Below are 16,564 nucleotides of genomic sequence, written 5' to 3' on the forward strand. Positions count from 1 at the left end.
CCCCTGTCGCCCATTCCCATCTTCTGGCAGTCAGAAGCTAGAGACACTCAGATCATGGGGTGGTATCCCTGACCATCTTGGCTAATAGGTCCACCAATGGCTATCTTCTTTGAATTTATCTAAATCTTTTTTGAATCCTGTTATACTTTTGGCCTTGACAACATTCCCTGGCAATGAGTTCCACAGGTTGTCTGTGCATTGTGTGAAGAAGTACTTCCTTTAGGCTGTTTTAAACCTGCTGCCTATTAATTCATTGGGTGACCCTTGGTTCTTGTGTTATGTGAAGGAGTAAATAACATTTCCTTATTCACTTTCTCCACATCGTCACGATTTTATAGACCTCTGTCACGTCCCTTCTTTATTGTCTCTTTTCCGAGCTGAATAGTCCCAGTCTTTTTAATCTCTCCTCACATGGAAGCTGTTCCGTGCCCTTAATCATTTTTGTTGTCTTGCTCTGTACCTTTTCCAATTCTAATATATGATTTTTGAGATGGGGTGACCAGAACTGCACATAGTATGCAAGGTGTGGGCATACCATGGATTTATATCGTTGGCAATATAATTTTTTCTCTTATTATCTATCCCTTTCCTGATGGTTCCTAACATTGTCTTAGCTTTTTTGACAGCAACTGCGTGTTGAACGCATGTTTTCAGAGTACTAACCACTCCAAGATCTTTCTTGAGGCATTGGGAAACAGCTAATTTAGACCCCATCATTTCATATGTATCTTTGGGATTATGTGTTCCAATGGACATTACTTTATATTGATCGGCACTGAATTTCAACTGCCATTTTATTGCCCAGTCATCCAGTTTTGTGAGAAACCTTTGCAACCCATCGCAGTAACTTCTTTGGACTTGAGTAACTTGTTATAACTGGTTTTCTAATTGTATAGGTCCTGATCAACCCCCCATTAAGGTCAACAGAAAGGTGCAGGACTGAATAAATAACAAATCTGGGTCTTAGAGCAGTATCAGTTGGGAGAGCATTGTACATATTGAGACTTTGTTTTTATTTTGTTTTTTAAAGAGTGGCTAGTATTCTTGGCGATTTGAAATGTTAGCATTTGTCCTGGTATAGGTAGGTCAGTGTGCAGAGTATAGGTTTGGATGCCAGAAGTTCATGATAGATAGATCACCACCATCTGTGTGGGAGTGTTTCTGTATGTACCTCTAAGTGCAATATACAGATCATTGCACACAGATTTTTTTTCCCTAGTGGAGCTGGCCCAGAGGTGTTCTGCCAGGACAATATATTGCCATGTAAGAGATCGGAGTACAGCTGCATTTTGGGAGTGTACTAGCGGTGAGGAAGCGCCACACTTCACTGATGAGCAACCTGTCTATCAATATGTTGGCCAGTTCAAGAGCAGCGTGGACTAGCTCTGTAGGGAGAAACATTCAGTTCTTAAACAGAAGCATGGTGACCATGGCGTGGGTTGGCCTTGGTAACTGTAGGAAGATGAAACTGCAGCTTGGCTTGGGTCCACCCATATGTGTGGGTTTATGAATCTTTTGAAGGGGATGGCATTATCCCTACTTAAAGCTTGTATGATGTGACCATTTTTAGAAGCTAATTCTTTACAGCTGTTACGTTTTTTATGTGACTGAACTGCTATTTTAGCTTTTGATCTGTGAAATAGTTTTGCATCTGACTTTATACATTGTTCAAAACCAGGGAGGGAGTACTAACATAACTGTGGTTAGTGCTTTAGATTTATTGGATGAAACGTACTATCTTCTGAGTTTGGCAGGAAAATAACTAATTTACAATTAAGATTATGTTCTTTTGCACTTAGGTAAAGTGTCTGGAGGATGAACGGTTGAGAACAGAAGATGAATTATCAAAGTACAAAGAAATTATTAATCGGCAGAAGGCCGAGATTCAGAATTTACTGGATAGAGTGAAAATTGTAGATAAGCTGCAGGAGCAACATCAAAGGTATAAGCTAAAGATTTTAAAGAATGTATTTGATGATACAGATTTCTGTTTTGGACCTGGAGCATATCTGTGCTTTAAAAGTGTTGCTGCCTTTACAGTGTACTGGATCTGGGGATGTACTCAGAGAATCTGTATCCTCTCCCAGCTGTGGCGTGTTCCTTGTAGAACCTTTATAAATTATTTAGTCTTACAGGCACCCAAGAGCAATACTTTGAAACCTGACAGTTCTAGGGTTAACTGATCCTGTAACAAATTACCTTTGAAATAGTACAGGGCAAAATGTAATCTCTCTGGTAACTCCATTGACTTTGGTAGTGTTCCAATAGGGATGAATTCAGTCACTGGTCCCTAATCATTTAATAGATTTCAGTAAAAGTGACAGATATGGTGTATGGTGGACAGGGCCGGCTCTAGGCAGTAGAGCTGATTGCCATCGCGGCTTTTATTTTTATTTATTTATTTATTTATTTCGCTGCTTGGGGCAGCAAAAACCCTGGAGCCGGCCCTGACAGTGGATGGTAATAGGTTGTGTAACACTGAGATTTACTGATAGATGCTCATTCTACTGCTGACTCTGGACAGCCTCCATTCAGGAAAATCAGCCAATGCTCATTTTATTGAAGGGACGAGAGAAATGTAGCCAGTGTCCCCAGTATTTTGCTGGTAGGAAGGGGAGAGGTTGCTGAGCTGGGAAGATCAGCCCTCTCTGAATGTGATGGATAAATTAAAGTATTATAAAAATACAAACTTAACAAATCTTAACATATGATGCATTAAATTATTATATTAACTAATACTTATGAGCATTTCTGTGAATAAAAACCCTAGCATCAGTTCAGCTGTTACAAATGCAATTGCTTCAAGGAAGTGAAGGAGCAGACAAGCTGATTCTCCTTTCACTTGCACCAGTTTGACAGTGGTGTTAGTTTATTTAAGTGCTATGTAGCTCATACAGATTTATACCCCTGTAAGTTAGAGGAGACTGTGGCTCACAGACATTCCAGAGCAATGTCTGAGCATAATCATATTTCCATATGGTACATGTGAACTAGAGCAAAACCACATGCTATCATTTTCATGGATTCTGACAATGTTGCATAAGTGGAGGCAGATGATCATCGTTTAAACAGGAACATCCACATGTGCCTGCGGAATTTGTAAGTAATTTTCATTTGAAGTTGAACAGCATTTTATCAATTATCTGCTTCCTTACTGTTTATACAACTACACATTTTCAGTTCCTTATATAGACCTTGGCTCCCATTAACATCTTGGCATCAGTCTTTTCTAGAAAACTTCAGTCAGTCTGACACCTTCAATTTACACCTCGATCAATATCAGTTATTAGCTCTCCTGTAGCTGAGGAATAAATTTTTCCTCCTCCTCTGCTGATGTTTGAACAAATATTTGACAAAGAATTTCATTAGTTGGACGGGAGGAAGAAGGGAAAGCAGGGCTTTCTAATTCTTAGCATTTAAATTTATATTAGTATTTAGTGTATTTTATAGATACACAGGGCAAAATACATATTGGTTGGCGCTATTAGTGCTTGATCTAGAAGAGGCCAACCCTGCAGTGACAGAAATTGCAGGTGGGTGGCCAGTTGCAGGATAGGGAGTATCTGCTAGCATAAAAGTAGCTAGAGAAAGTTGTAGCCTTGCTCTGAATTTTGTTTTAATCACCTTTGCTGGTGTTTGTCTGAATGGAGGTTGTATAACCACTGCTCTGGTTTGCAGGGGTAGTGTTTTAAATAACACTTGCGTATTCTGTATAATGAAGTTTCTGGCTGCAGGGTATTCTACTCTAACATGCCCAAACTGCTTCATGCCGGCTTGTGGCCTTTAGGATTGTTTGTTGTTGTTGTTAATCATAGTGAAACAACACCGTTAGAAATGGTGCAGTGGGAAAACAGCCTCCTCCAAAGGGTATGGGAGGAACTGGAAATATAAATGGGGTTAGTGTAAGGAAAATAGCTGAGTTCAACCCAGTGTACTGCCATAATTCATTGTATGTTTCTCTAAACGAGCAAACAACATACTTGGCTATATTAGCATAGAAGAGAATGAGACAAAGGAGGCAATAAATCATTAACATTCCCCAGCCAACCGTACTTTTTTGGGCCACCAAACCTAGCAATATGGTCACCATGCTACCAGTTAGCAGTTATGCTATGGCCATAGAGAGGGCGCAGCTTATAGCAACGTGGATAATGCCAGGTTTCAGTTATCTAGTTTTATAAGAGTTGGGCTTCATTTTCAAAATTATGAATAGGTGTGGAGAATGCATTTGAGTTCATCCAAAAATGGATCCGCATGATGGCCTAGTGATTTTATAAAAGCAGCAAAGAATCCTGTGGCACCTTATAGACTAACAGACGTTTTGGAGTATGAGCTTTCGTGGGTGAATACCCACTTCGTCAGTGATTTTATTTCTTCTTTAAATGCAGTGTGACTTGGACATCTTAAAGTTACCTGCAGAGAAATTTCTCAAAATGGGCCTGCGCCTTTTTTGCGATATAATAAGTACATGTAACTTGGTTGGGGTTTTGACTTGCTCTTTTCTCCCTTACTGGGGAGAGAGGTGGTATTTTTACATTAGTTCAGGTCTTGTCCAAGCTAGATTTATCTATAGTGACTGGAGGACTGAGGAAATAATATCACAAATGCAACTCAGAGGGGAAAGGGATATTTAGTATGTTCCTAAAACTTGTTTTTGGCATCACTTCAGCCTCAGTGCCTAACAGGACATCTTCACTGAAGATTCAGCATCGTGCCCCTTCCATTTAAAGTGTGATTGCACGCGATGCGCATGACCTACTCAGGGGTAGGGACGGGGAGGACAGTGAAGTTCTCCATAAAAGGCAAGAAAGAGCAACCATGACATTATTCATATTTCTGTGGTAGAAAACAAAACAAAACAAAAAAATCCCAAACTTTCAGGCTGCCTTTTTTGTATACTAAACAAACAAAAATAAAGTAGTGCAACCCCATTTAAAAAAAAAAAACTTTTTGAGGTGTCCTTTAACATTGTGGCTTAGATGCCAGTCTCCTGTTGGGATTCTCCTGAACAGCTAACTGTATGTTGTAACCTTAGATCTAGTTTTGTAGAACTGAAAAAAAATCATAAATTATATTTAATCTGGTATTATAAGAAAAGCAGCATGGTCAGAGAACGTTCCTTAATGCTGAGATCCAATTCCTGGAGGCAGGGAAAAGAAACCAATACTCTGTTGCAGAAGTGTCATGTTGTAATTCTCTCAGTGCCAACCTCCTTCCTATCAGCAGAGGCCTTTAGTACTCTCGTGCTTGAGGAAGTCTTCACTGAGTATGGTGGAGGTTTCTTCCCTTCTTTTTGTAAGGGAAGTAAGTATGTGCTGCTGACTGATGAGAAAGCTGCCCTAGTAACCCAGAAAGACAACTCTGCCTTGTCTGAGGTAGCTACATCAGAAATAGAGGTCACATGTTACATTAAGATTCCATTTAAGTATAGTACATACCGGAGTAATGTGTGTCATAGGTGGCTTTATAAATGCATTACTAGAAGGTATTAGATAGTTATAAGCACCTTTTTGGACTCTAAAACAGACTGAGAGTTAATCATATATTAACACATCTAATCATTCATTAACCCTCTGTATCTATTTATAAATCAAATCTTTGTAGAAAATGTGATCAGAATAGAAAAGTGACTTCTCCTGTGAGAAAGCAAAGGTGTTTCTATTAAATATACCTCCTTAAGAGCAAATTTTTTCATCCTCTTTATATCAAAGAAGAAAGAAGTTATAAATTTGGGACAGGATGATATAGTGCTGTGACTTTTCTCTGTAGAGGTTAACTCGAAACTCTTGACTAGTCTACCGGATGGAAGGAAAGCTGTCTGCTTTGAAAAATTATAATTCACTATTAGATTTTTGCTTTAGTTGGAATTAGAATGAAATGAAATACTTCACCATATAATAGTCAGTGACCTAAAATTCGGTCTGTCCTAATGTAGAGAACAGCTGATGTCTTAACTAAGTTATTGTGGAGGATTGTTATGGTAATATCTTGGTCTAAAAGAATTGTCAAATACCATATGAACGCGTGGCAACAAATCACTTAGGTAGGATTTAGATGTTTTTGTGGTAACAAAAAAAAACATGAAAAGATTAGGAGGTTTTTACTTACTGAGGATGCATTTATGTAGTTACTAATATTTCCCAAAAGTTTGTGAAGAAGTTTCGTTACCATTGATTACTGACATGACAGGTGAAGTATTGAATTGATATAAATCAGAATGGTCCTGTTCATAATACAGGTTCTCTGCTTCTATAAGGAGAAAGTATGAAAACATTCCTGTAGAAAATTCAAGCTAGTTAACTGGGAAAGACTGGCAGAATTAACCCCGTAAGCTACTACTTTTGCAAGTTGCTAAATGCCTCCTGCAAAATTCGAAGTGGTTTCACTTCATATTGACTTTAGATCAAGCCCTATGACTTCACACAAATTTTCAAATAGATCTTCTCATTCTATGCTTTTATTAATGGTGATTGATGGGTACTCAACCATCTAGCACAGACAAGGAGCATATTGTAGTTGACATCTTAATTACAAATGAAAATTAAGGAAAAATGCACCATACTATAGTCCCCCAAAGAGACTAAAGTTAAGCCCCATAAATTGGTTAGAATTGAATTGAGCTACAAAATTTGGATCCAGATTTTTTTGAAACCACCCTTCCAGACTTCACAAGACACTCGGATCTGGGATTTTGGCATAGTCTTTGTAAAGAATAGGGGTCAGTTGCAAAACTTGGATCTGAATTCAGATTCTAAATCTCCCCAAAGTTTGGGATATCACATTCTGAGGTTTTGGTTTAGACGTGTGCATGCAAACCTTGCTGCGCTGTGGCCTACAGAATAGGCAAGGCTAGTCATGGGAGCTAGGCTAGGGGTCATGGAGAATGCACTGGATTCATCTTATCTTCCAGGCATCCTCTATCATGTTTCTTATGGAGCCCCTGCAGTGCTTTGAAACTGGTAGAACACTTTGGCAGGGGGAGGCAGCCACTTGAACTCTGATGGGGTGAATCCCCCATCAGGGTCGATTTAATATTGTATTACTGTTATGAAATGGAATTTTTAAATTCATATAGCATTCTGACAACTATATTTACTATTCATTATCAGGGATATGATACTCCTGAGGGCATTCTGCACCAAAAAATTAAAAATTCTGTGCTCAATATTTTAAAATTCTGCAAGTTTTATTTGTCAATAAATACATGCAGAGGCTCCAGCATGGCAGTGGGGAGTGCAGGCCACTGGCTGCATGAAGGTGGGAGATCACTTTGCAGCCTCTCCACCCACCCACCCACCCACCCCAGGGACACGGACTGAGTGGTGAGGCTGCACCCGAGCCTGACACAGCACAAGGCCTAGGCCTGACCCCAAAACACCGTGGGGCCCTGGCCCTCTGCGCCAGGCGCACCAGGTGTGGGACAGGCAGGCTCAACCAGACAGGATCTAAGGGTGGGGGTGCTCAATGTGGGAGATCCAGGTGTGGAGTGAGAGGATTCTGTGTGGGACAATCGGGATGCAGGCAGCGTAGTGGGGAGTCTAGTCTGGATGCAAAGAGGCTCTGGGCGGGTTCCGAATGCAGGTACAATGGGACTCTGCGGGGGCTTCCAGGCAAAAGTGTTGGGGCTCAGTGGAGGGGTGGATGTGGGGGTGCAGGAGGGTGGGGCTTGTCAGGGTTGGGGTTTGAGTGCAGGGAGCTCAGTGGGGGGTGGTCTGGGTGCATGGGGCTCCAGATACAGGGGTTGAGGTTCAGTGTGGTGGAGTTCGAGTATGGAGGGCTAAGGGGGTTCTGGGTGTATGGGGTGAGGCTTGGCAGGGCTGTCTCGGTATGGGAGGTCTGGATGCATGGGGATTGGCGGATTGGGGAGCAGCTCTGTGTACAGTGACCCCTCCCCCTGCAGCTGAGGAGTGATGGGGGCAGGAAGCATGGGAGGATGCTGAGCTTTCTGCAGCTGGGGGAGGTTTCTGGGGGTGGGTCTGACACAGGCCCAGCTGCTCCTTGCAGGGGAAGAGGAAGTCCCATCCTCTCCTGCCTCCAGCCAGTCATGACTAGCAGCTGATCCCGGCTCAGGGTAAGAGCCACTGGCTGGGGTGCCCCAAACTTGCAGTGATTTACCTCTCCGCTGGCTGCTCCGGATGCCTGAAATGATGTACCTGCGCAGCTAGGGAGTGGTGCGTGACTGCTCTTTCAGCTTCTCTTTGCTTCCCTGTTAGAAAATCATCTTTCTGCAGGAAAGCAAAAAAATTTGTGGGGGACATGAATTCTGTGTATGTGCAGTGGCACAGAATTCCCCCAGCAGTAATATGATTGGGATCATTAACAGCTTGGAGATAAGAAATACTTTTCAGATGTTACAGATATGAAATGGCTTGGAGTTTGAAAGCCATTTCATATGTGATAAATATTTAGTGTTTTCACATTTGATGTATTTAACCTCAAGTCACCCCTAAAGCATACCCTTGTTTTGGTAGAGATGAACAAGAAATCGACACTTTAAAGGAAGAACTGGATAGTCTGAACTCTCTGATTACTGATCTCCAAAAAGATATTGAAGGCAGTCGGAAAAGAGAATCTGAGTTGCTTGTATTCACTGAAAAACTAACTAGTAAGAATGCACAGCTGCAGTCTGAAACCAACTTCTTACAGACCCAGCTCGATAAGCTTACCTACAGTGAAAGAGAGTTACAGAGTCAGCTGGAACATGTGAGACAGACTAAAGATGATCTGGTGAGTATGACATGCAGATGGATTTTGTACTAATAGATTATCTGATCAGGGCTGGATTAATGCAAAGGCTCAAAGGTCTGTGCCGAGGCTCCAGCTCCTGCAGTGTCATAGCGAGTGCAGAATTTCAGCTTTCGTTTAAAAAGTTAGTTTCTAGCCCTTGTGGTTTGTGAATAAAAGCTTGGAAATGTGATCTGAATGTAACCAAAAACTTCTGCCTGAGCCTGCAGACTCCATAAAACCATAGCTCTGACGTGTGAACTGCCCTGTATGTGTCAATGGAAGACCCACTGCTCTTGGAGACGGACCCTGCTGCTTCTCCCGCCTTTCTAGGAGGCGAGAGTTGACTTCAGCCCTCGTCATTTAGGTAGATGAAGGATGGGGTCTCAGCACAGAAGTAGGGCAATGGGGGGTGGAGTCATAGCAGGGGGCCAGTGTCACAGCATGCCTAGGGCCGTGGATTGCCTTAATCCAGTTTTTATACCCAGCAGGATTTAACTCACACGTGAAACTGACTTCTGCAAATCATTCATGTTTAGAACTTGTTTGTCATATGGAAGACTAGAATTCTTTTAGGTTCCTCCCATTGTCCAGAGATACCTCTGTCATATTTAACAGTATAATTTAATTTAAACAGGCCCACTTTGACTTCAGTCGGACTGCTCTCTTGTGTAAGCATTTGCAGGATTGCAGCTTGATTTTGTGTATCAAGTGTGCCACAACTGGAGGTCCTTTCGTAAAATGACTTTTTAAAATCAACCTAGAGCAGCCTCTGTGCTTATATCTGCATTCTCCCATCAACTGTAAGAATAATTTTGTGGCTATAATAAAAACTATTATTAATAGTCTCATGATGATGATAGGTTATTTTCACATATTTTGAAAAGTTACAAACTGGATTATTTTTGGAGCTTAAATCTTATTCTGTACTGGGCTAAATTCTGGAATAAGTAGTACACCCTGTTTATTCCCTTGGGCTATCCCGCACTGGTGGTATTGGGCTTAATTAATGGTTCATAAAATGTGAGATTCTCAGATGAAGGGCAGGTGCAAAGCAGTGGTGATGTTGACGTTAAGCATATGGTTATGTCTAGTGATTTTAGATGTGTTTTTTTTTTTTTTTTATTGTAAATTCAGGCAAACAAACTGCAAAAGGAGGAGGAACTACGCAAACATGAAGTCCAAACCCTGCAGACAGAGTTGGCTTCTCAACAGAAAGAACAAACAGCACTGAACACTCAAGTAGATGAATTAAAAGACGAGTTAGTTACTCAAAAGCGTAAACATGTGGCAAATCTTAAAGACCTCACCAAGCAACTTCAGCAAGGTTGAAACTTCTTCCCATCCCCCTCAGATCTAGTCCTGTGTCCACCAAAGTAGTTGTTCTCTGTCAGGTGTCCAGGGGCACCCTGGGGGACCATGAGGAGGTTTCAGGGGATCTGCCAATCAGGGCCAGTGTTAAACTCGCTGGAGCCCAGGGCAGAAAGCCACAGCACCACCTCATGGGTCTGGAACCCAGGATCCTGAGTCCTGCCACCCAGAGCTGAAGATGAAGCCTGAGCAACTTAGCTTAGCAGGGCCTCCCATGGCGTGCGACCCCAGGCAGTTGTCTTGCTTGCTACCTCCTAATGCCAGCCCTGGCACAGGTGGGCCATGGAGTTCGTATAGCATGTTGGGGTGGGGAGCTCAGAAAAAGATTGAGAACCCTTGCGCTAGAGTGTACTAACATAGTCCTCCTCACTCCCAGCATACTCTGTTAGAAAAGGATTCCTGCCTGCATCCGTATGTTCTCTTAGGGTGCAATCCTTGCAGGCCTTCTTTGTATCAAATAGGAGATTTGTAGATGGAGGGCTTGCCGGATTGGGCCATAAATTGAAACTCATAGGCAGTAAATTGCTTGCACGTTACGTGTGTAATTTTCAAATTAAAATGTAAAAGTACTGGAAGGGATCTACACATTCTTGGTATTCAGCTAAAAGGATATTCTGTGAAGTCAAATGGCATGTGACAATTGAGACTTCATCCATGGTAACCAGATACATGTGATTCCTGATCACTATACAGAAGGCTATTTAAGATGCATCAGAAGCTTTCTAAATGCCTACTGTAGCCAGAATTGTTGGTGGTGGCAATTGTTGTTTAATTTTAAGGAAGTGATTTATCTGTTTAAATGCATAGAGACTGATTATTAATTTTGTAGTTTCAGGAAGTTAACATTTATAATTCAAAAGTGCACGTGCTCTGAATTTAGAGTGCAGTTTGGCTTAATGAGGTGTTTGGAATTTAGGTGAAAACATAACTGTTGTGTACTATTCATATACTGGGAGAGCACGTTCTGTTTACCTTCTTATACAGGTATGAACACACGTGCTCATATTTCTTCTCCCAGCACTATTCAACATCTGGGCACAGACACTGCTGTCCATTCCCAGTAGTGATAGCAGTCATGGAATAACTGATTTCCAGAGAGCAGAGCTGTTACACATCACTCATTAGCTATTTAAATAGCATGCCATATCAATAATAAAGCATGGCTTAAATATTAGCTCAAGACAACCCAACACGTGTTGTGTTACCTCTTCACTTGAGGACTGGTCCAAAGCCCATGGACTTCAATGGGCATTAGACCAACCACTTAGTAATGTTCGCATGGTTTGTTAGTCACTAGTATTCTTATATGTATGATTTGGCAATTAAAGAAACTGTCTCAGCTCCTGGTGGATTGGGGTGGTGTGTGTGTGTGGGTTCCATTTCCTTAAGATTTTTTCCCCATTTTGGTAACCCTCATCATGTTTTCTTGTTAGCACGCAGGAAATTGGATCAGATTGAAAATGGCGGCTGTGATAAAGAAGTTAGCAGTATGGGGAGTCGTTCCAGCTCATCAGGTAACATAACAAATAACAATTCTGCCTTCACTGTTCAGTTTTCAATAACTCAAACTTATTTTACTGGCACAGGTTTAGGGTGTTTGTTTTTTTAATAGTTTTTGGTTATTTCTGTGGGTTATGTACTTCTGAACAGTGCTCTTGTTAACAGTTCAACAAAACTTTCTCCTGTAGAGCACCAGGACTTATGGAATATTGTCAGTCTCGGTGACAAAAGTCCTGGGGTCCGTTTTCACTTGCTATCCTCCTTTTCCTTTGAGTATCGAGATACATAGACCTGATAACTGCAGTGCTTGCCCATATGAGTAATCCTTAACTAAAAGTCAATGTATGTATAACTGAGAGAAAGGAATATCTTTCTCATGTTGCAAAGTCTGGGGAATTCACTGAGGTTCAAAACCTTAATATAGATATAGGGGTCTCAGGCCTAATAATGGGACTTGTTAATGTAATTGAAGCCCTGTGTTCTTATTATAGACAGTCTAGTTTGTTTTTACTCCTGTCTTTTTGAACTTGCTGCAGAGGTACCTTAGAAGACACTTTTAAATGTAACCAAAGGCAAAACAGAAATCAGTAGTTGCCTCCATTATTTAATTAATTGCACTAATTGACAATTGGCACTGTGTAAATGGTAAATCAGCTGGCATATTTACAGGCATCAGTGTGCTTGTGTAAAATTTATTTCTTTATTGTTCTAACATGAAGAAAAAAAAATTTTCTGCGGTATCATTGGCATTTATTTACCTGATCAATATCATATTGTTTTAAAATATGTTAATTAGATCAGAGTTGATGTACCTTTAGTCCATAAGGTTGTGTTTGAGATATGTAGCCCTTTCTTTTCCCTTTGTAATCCTGCTCCACCCCGTCACTTTTAAAGTTGCTTCCAGACCTTCTCGGTACTTTTCCTGCTATCAACCTGAAAGGGGTTAACCCTGCAGCACTCTTGTATTTAATAGTTTCACTGGTCTATTCAGTTTTTTGATAAAGGTTTAACTATATCTGTTTAGAACACAATACAATTGAGCTGATCCAACTCTAGTGTGGGCAGTTTTATCCATATAAAGGTTCTTGTACAGAAATAGGCTATATACTGATGGAAGCACCTTTACTCCAGTATAGCTGTGTTTCACACTGAGGGATTTACCATTGTCTGAACCTATATAGTGAAAATGGTGGTACTAGTTACGTGCAGCCACGAGATCAACATTTTATTAAGAAAATATTTGGGCACAGTCTGGAGCTATTGCTTTTGTGATGAGATGAAATAGCGTACTTGGCAACTGTGTATGTTCTAATAAACGTGACTGGTTGGTAGGGTCCCTTAATGCTCGAAGCAGCAACGAAGATCGCTCGCCTGAGAATACTGGATCTTCAGGAGTAGTGGATAGCTTCCCAGAAGTGGACAAGGCTGTCCTGATTGAGAGAATAGTAAGACTACAGAAGGCTCATGCTCGGAAAAATGAAAAGATGGAATTCATGGAAGATCACATTAAGCAACTGGTGGAGGAAATCAGGAAAAAAACCAAGTATGTATGACATTTGGATCACATAGTCTTGGCTCTCAATTACTGCCCTGCACCAGAACACTCTGACTCTTACGTAATGCACAAAATTAACTTGATAAAAAAATGTTAAATGATAAAACAACTGCAACCACAGCAGACCTTATTTTCTGTGAACAGCTACTACACTACGCAGTACCAAATGGAAGGCCCTGGATCTGTGACTTAGTCTCATTTGCTCCTAGAACTTGTCAGGAGCTGCCAGTGCCGCAGGCTCTCACCTTGCCAACGGTGTCTCTCTCCGCTTTAACAGCGATGCCTTCTGGCTGTTTGAGGTGTGACCCTGGAATAGAGAGTCACGTTCTTCCCTCTCAAAAAGATGCTGCTTGTGATGTATCACTTCTATGCTGAGAGGTCCCCTGTTGATGCAGAGACTAGTAGAATTCCTGATGGGAGCCTTTGGGTGCAACTGTAATACAAATAATAAACGATGACTGATGCCTAGTGTAATAAAATATCTGAGCCAAAGCCCATCCATCTTTAGGATACAACATAAGCTCTCTCTTCTCTATGCTGTGCAGGCTGTAGGATCTCCTGTCACTTAGCCTACTGGCTAGGTTCCTGTCTAAGGTCTGCTCGTTCAGTATTGCTGGGGGTCCTGGGGAGGAAGAAGCAGGAGTATACTCTCCGTTTTTGAAAGAATGTTTGCTATTAAATCTAACCATTATCACATGCACCCATCTATTATGGTGATGCCATCTCATGAGATGGCGTCTTATAAAAGATCATAGCTTGTGAGCTCCCTTGGGTAGGGACCCTGTGTAGCGCTCGTACAGTACCTTGTAACACAGGGCCTTGATCCCTCACTGGGTTGCTTAGGCACTACTACAATCGAAATGCTAAACAACCTGGCTCATTCAGACTGTAACAAAGCCAAACGATTAATAATAAATTTGGCACTTCAAAAACATACTAAAAACAAGTAATGTGTTTGGTGTCTCATGTGTAAAAATACAGGCTGTTCTGAAAAGCAGCCATGGTTTAAAAGTGACTAACTGGGGGGGTAGTGGTGGTGGGGGGGGGGGACTTTCAGAAACCTAATGCAATTTTCTGACTCTCAGTAATTACTGCCTTTCATATAAATTGAATCAGCGCAGATTCAATCTGAGCAAGATGGACAGTGCTCACCCAATAAGCAGCTACTCAGTATTTTATTTTATCCTCTCTCTTCAGTGAGTGGCCCTAGGCCTTATTTACTGCACAATATTCAAACCCTGCTCTGAAGACGCAAATGTTAATTTCCTCATTAGCTTTTCTTAGGGGCTCGTCACTACAGTAGCTGAATACACTGAAGTTTATTGAAGTATTTTTACAATATCTCTGTGAGAAGAGGGGATATTATCCCCCTTTTACAGATGGGAATTGAGAGGAAGGTTGAAAGTGCCTACTGGTCTTAGTGTCCAATTTGAAAAGTCAGACCCGAGGGTTTGAGTACTTAGCATTATGTAGCACTTTATACATTCAAAACGCGGCCGCTAGTGACTTCAGTTGCAGTGATGAGTGCTCAACATTTCTGCAAATCGTCTCACATAGAGTATCCAGGAAATGAGGAACACACAATTAGTAACCATCTGTGAAAACTGTGATTAAATGATTTGCCCACTATCACAAAAGAACTCTGTGGCAGAGGTAGGGTATCCAGTTATCCAGGATAGCATTCAGCTGTCTTACCTATGACACCATTCTTTATCTTCCTGTCATCCCTTGCCTCATTCACTGCACACCTTCCAACTTCACCAGACGAGGCAGGGGTCTCATTAACTACACAGCTGTTATTTATCTCCAGAACAGCTCCATCGTGTGCACACAATGAGGCAGGGGACTGTGGAAAAGTCTTGTGATCATGTAATTAAAAACTACATTATAATGCATAGGCAGAAGGGTGTCTGAATTACATTTGCACAGCTTGCAACTTTGGGGGATTTGTGCTTTTGATGCACTCAGATGCTTTGCAAAATCCCACCCTTCAATTTTTCTGCTAATAAAACTGACAGAACCTTTTCTGGAAATACTTTGGATTCTAGTCAAACCACCTAATAAGGTTCTGTCTCCAAGAACTGTTACAGTTGCAATTCACACCCTTTTATTATTTATTTGCTTTTTCTAGTATCTGGGTGTCCCACTCATGCACCAGGACCTCATTGTGCTAGGTGTTGTACAAATACAGAAAACAAAGATGGCCCCTTTCCTCAAGGAGCTTAGTCCTTTGCTAAAGTTATGGCCTTCAGTACTGGGGTGGTTTTTTGTCGCTAAGCGTACTCTTGGGGTGAAATCCCAACCCCACTGAAGGCAGTGGAAGCTTTGTTATTGACTTAAATGGGAGTTAAGATTTCACTCTTGGTCTCTCCTTATGGGTGGACCCTGGAAAGCTTTATTTTGGGTGATGTTTACTGTTACTGTGTGTGGGGGGAAAAAAAGAGATGAATCTGTGTGGGGCAAGAAATGGCTTCAGCCATCTCCCCATCTGATCACACCCTTCTAAGTCTGGAGTTTTGTATCCCCGTTTTGCTCTTGAGATCATGCATGTGAAGATCTATTTTGTTGTAAATCAAATATAGTATAGAACAGGATTCTTTGTAGGAAGTATTTATAACTCAACACCTGCAGTTTCACTCTGATTTCTCTTTTTCTAGAATTATTCAGAGTTACATTTTGCGGGAAGAAGCCGGCACGCTGTCCTCAGAAGCCTCGGACTTTAACAAAGTCCATTTGAGCAGGCGCGGTGGCATCATGGCATCCCTGTATACATCACATCCCGCAGACAGCGGGCTCACATTAGAACTCTCGCTGGAGATAAACAGAAAGCTACAGGCTGTGCTAGAGGATACTTTATTAAAAAATATTACACTGAAAGTGAGTACCTATGATAGCCTTTCATTCTAGGAGTCAATTTTTTTGTTGTTCTCAAATAAATACTACCCTGAACACAAGTACCAAAGAAGAGGTCTCTTTAGAGATTAAGTCACTATGGTTTATCTTGTAATATCAATAGCACTAGTGAGAGCAAAAATATGCTCCAGAGACGCACGTTCTGATTTCTGTACAGATTGATTGTGTGTGTGTGTGTGTGTGTGTGTGTGTGTGTGTGTGTGTGTGTGTGTGTGTGTGTGTGTGTGTGTGTGTGTGTGTGTGTGTGTGTGTGTGTGTGTGATTCTCCTACCACTAGGCTCATGACTAACAATTAGTAAGGAATGTATCTATAAACTGCTCTCTGATTCCCTGTCGGTATATTTATTAGTTTTGAACTGAAGCAGTATAACTTTGACATGCTTAGTAGAATCCTAAAATCTATAAGAAAGACTTTCCTTTAGAGCATCACATTCACTATTAATGCGAGGAGAGAAGGGTTTCTTCCCCACCGTTTTACTGCCAAGTGAGCATGCTATTTTC

At 41.3% G+C, this 16,564-nt stretch overlaps 1 protein-coding gene across 6 annotated transcripts in view; it reads left to right on the forward strand.

The window, feature by feature from the left end:
- Positions 1-16,564, forward strand: part of CCDC186 (coiled-coil domain containing 186) — a 55,308-nt gene that overhangs the window by 34,457 nt on the left and 4,287 nt on the right. For all 6 annotated transcript variants that reach the window (XM_032775160.2, XM_032775162.2, XM_032775159.2 and 3 more), the window contains 6 exons: positions 1,800-1,942; positions 8,472-8,727; positions 9,862-10,051; positions 11,529-11,609; positions 12,928-13,138; positions 15,808-16,027. In XM_032775160.2, coding sequence (XP_032631051.1) covers positions 1,800-1,942; positions 8,472-8,727; positions 9,862-10,051; positions 11,529-11,609; positions 12,928-13,138; positions 15,808-16,027 — 1,101 coding nt within the window. The remainder of the gene's footprint in view (positions 1-1,799; positions 1,943-8,471; positions 8,728-9,861; positions 10,052-11,528; positions 11,610-12,927; positions 13,139-15,807; positions 16,028-16,564) is intronic.

The sequence above is a fragment of the Chelonoidis abingdonii genome, chromosome 15 (assembly GCF_003597395.2).
Source record: "Chelonoidis abingdonii isolate Lonesome George chromosome 15, CheloAbing_2.0, whole genome shotgun sequence".
Lineage (NCBI taxonomy): Eukaryota > Metazoa > Chordata > Testudines > Testudinidae > Chelonoidis > Chelonoidis abingdonii.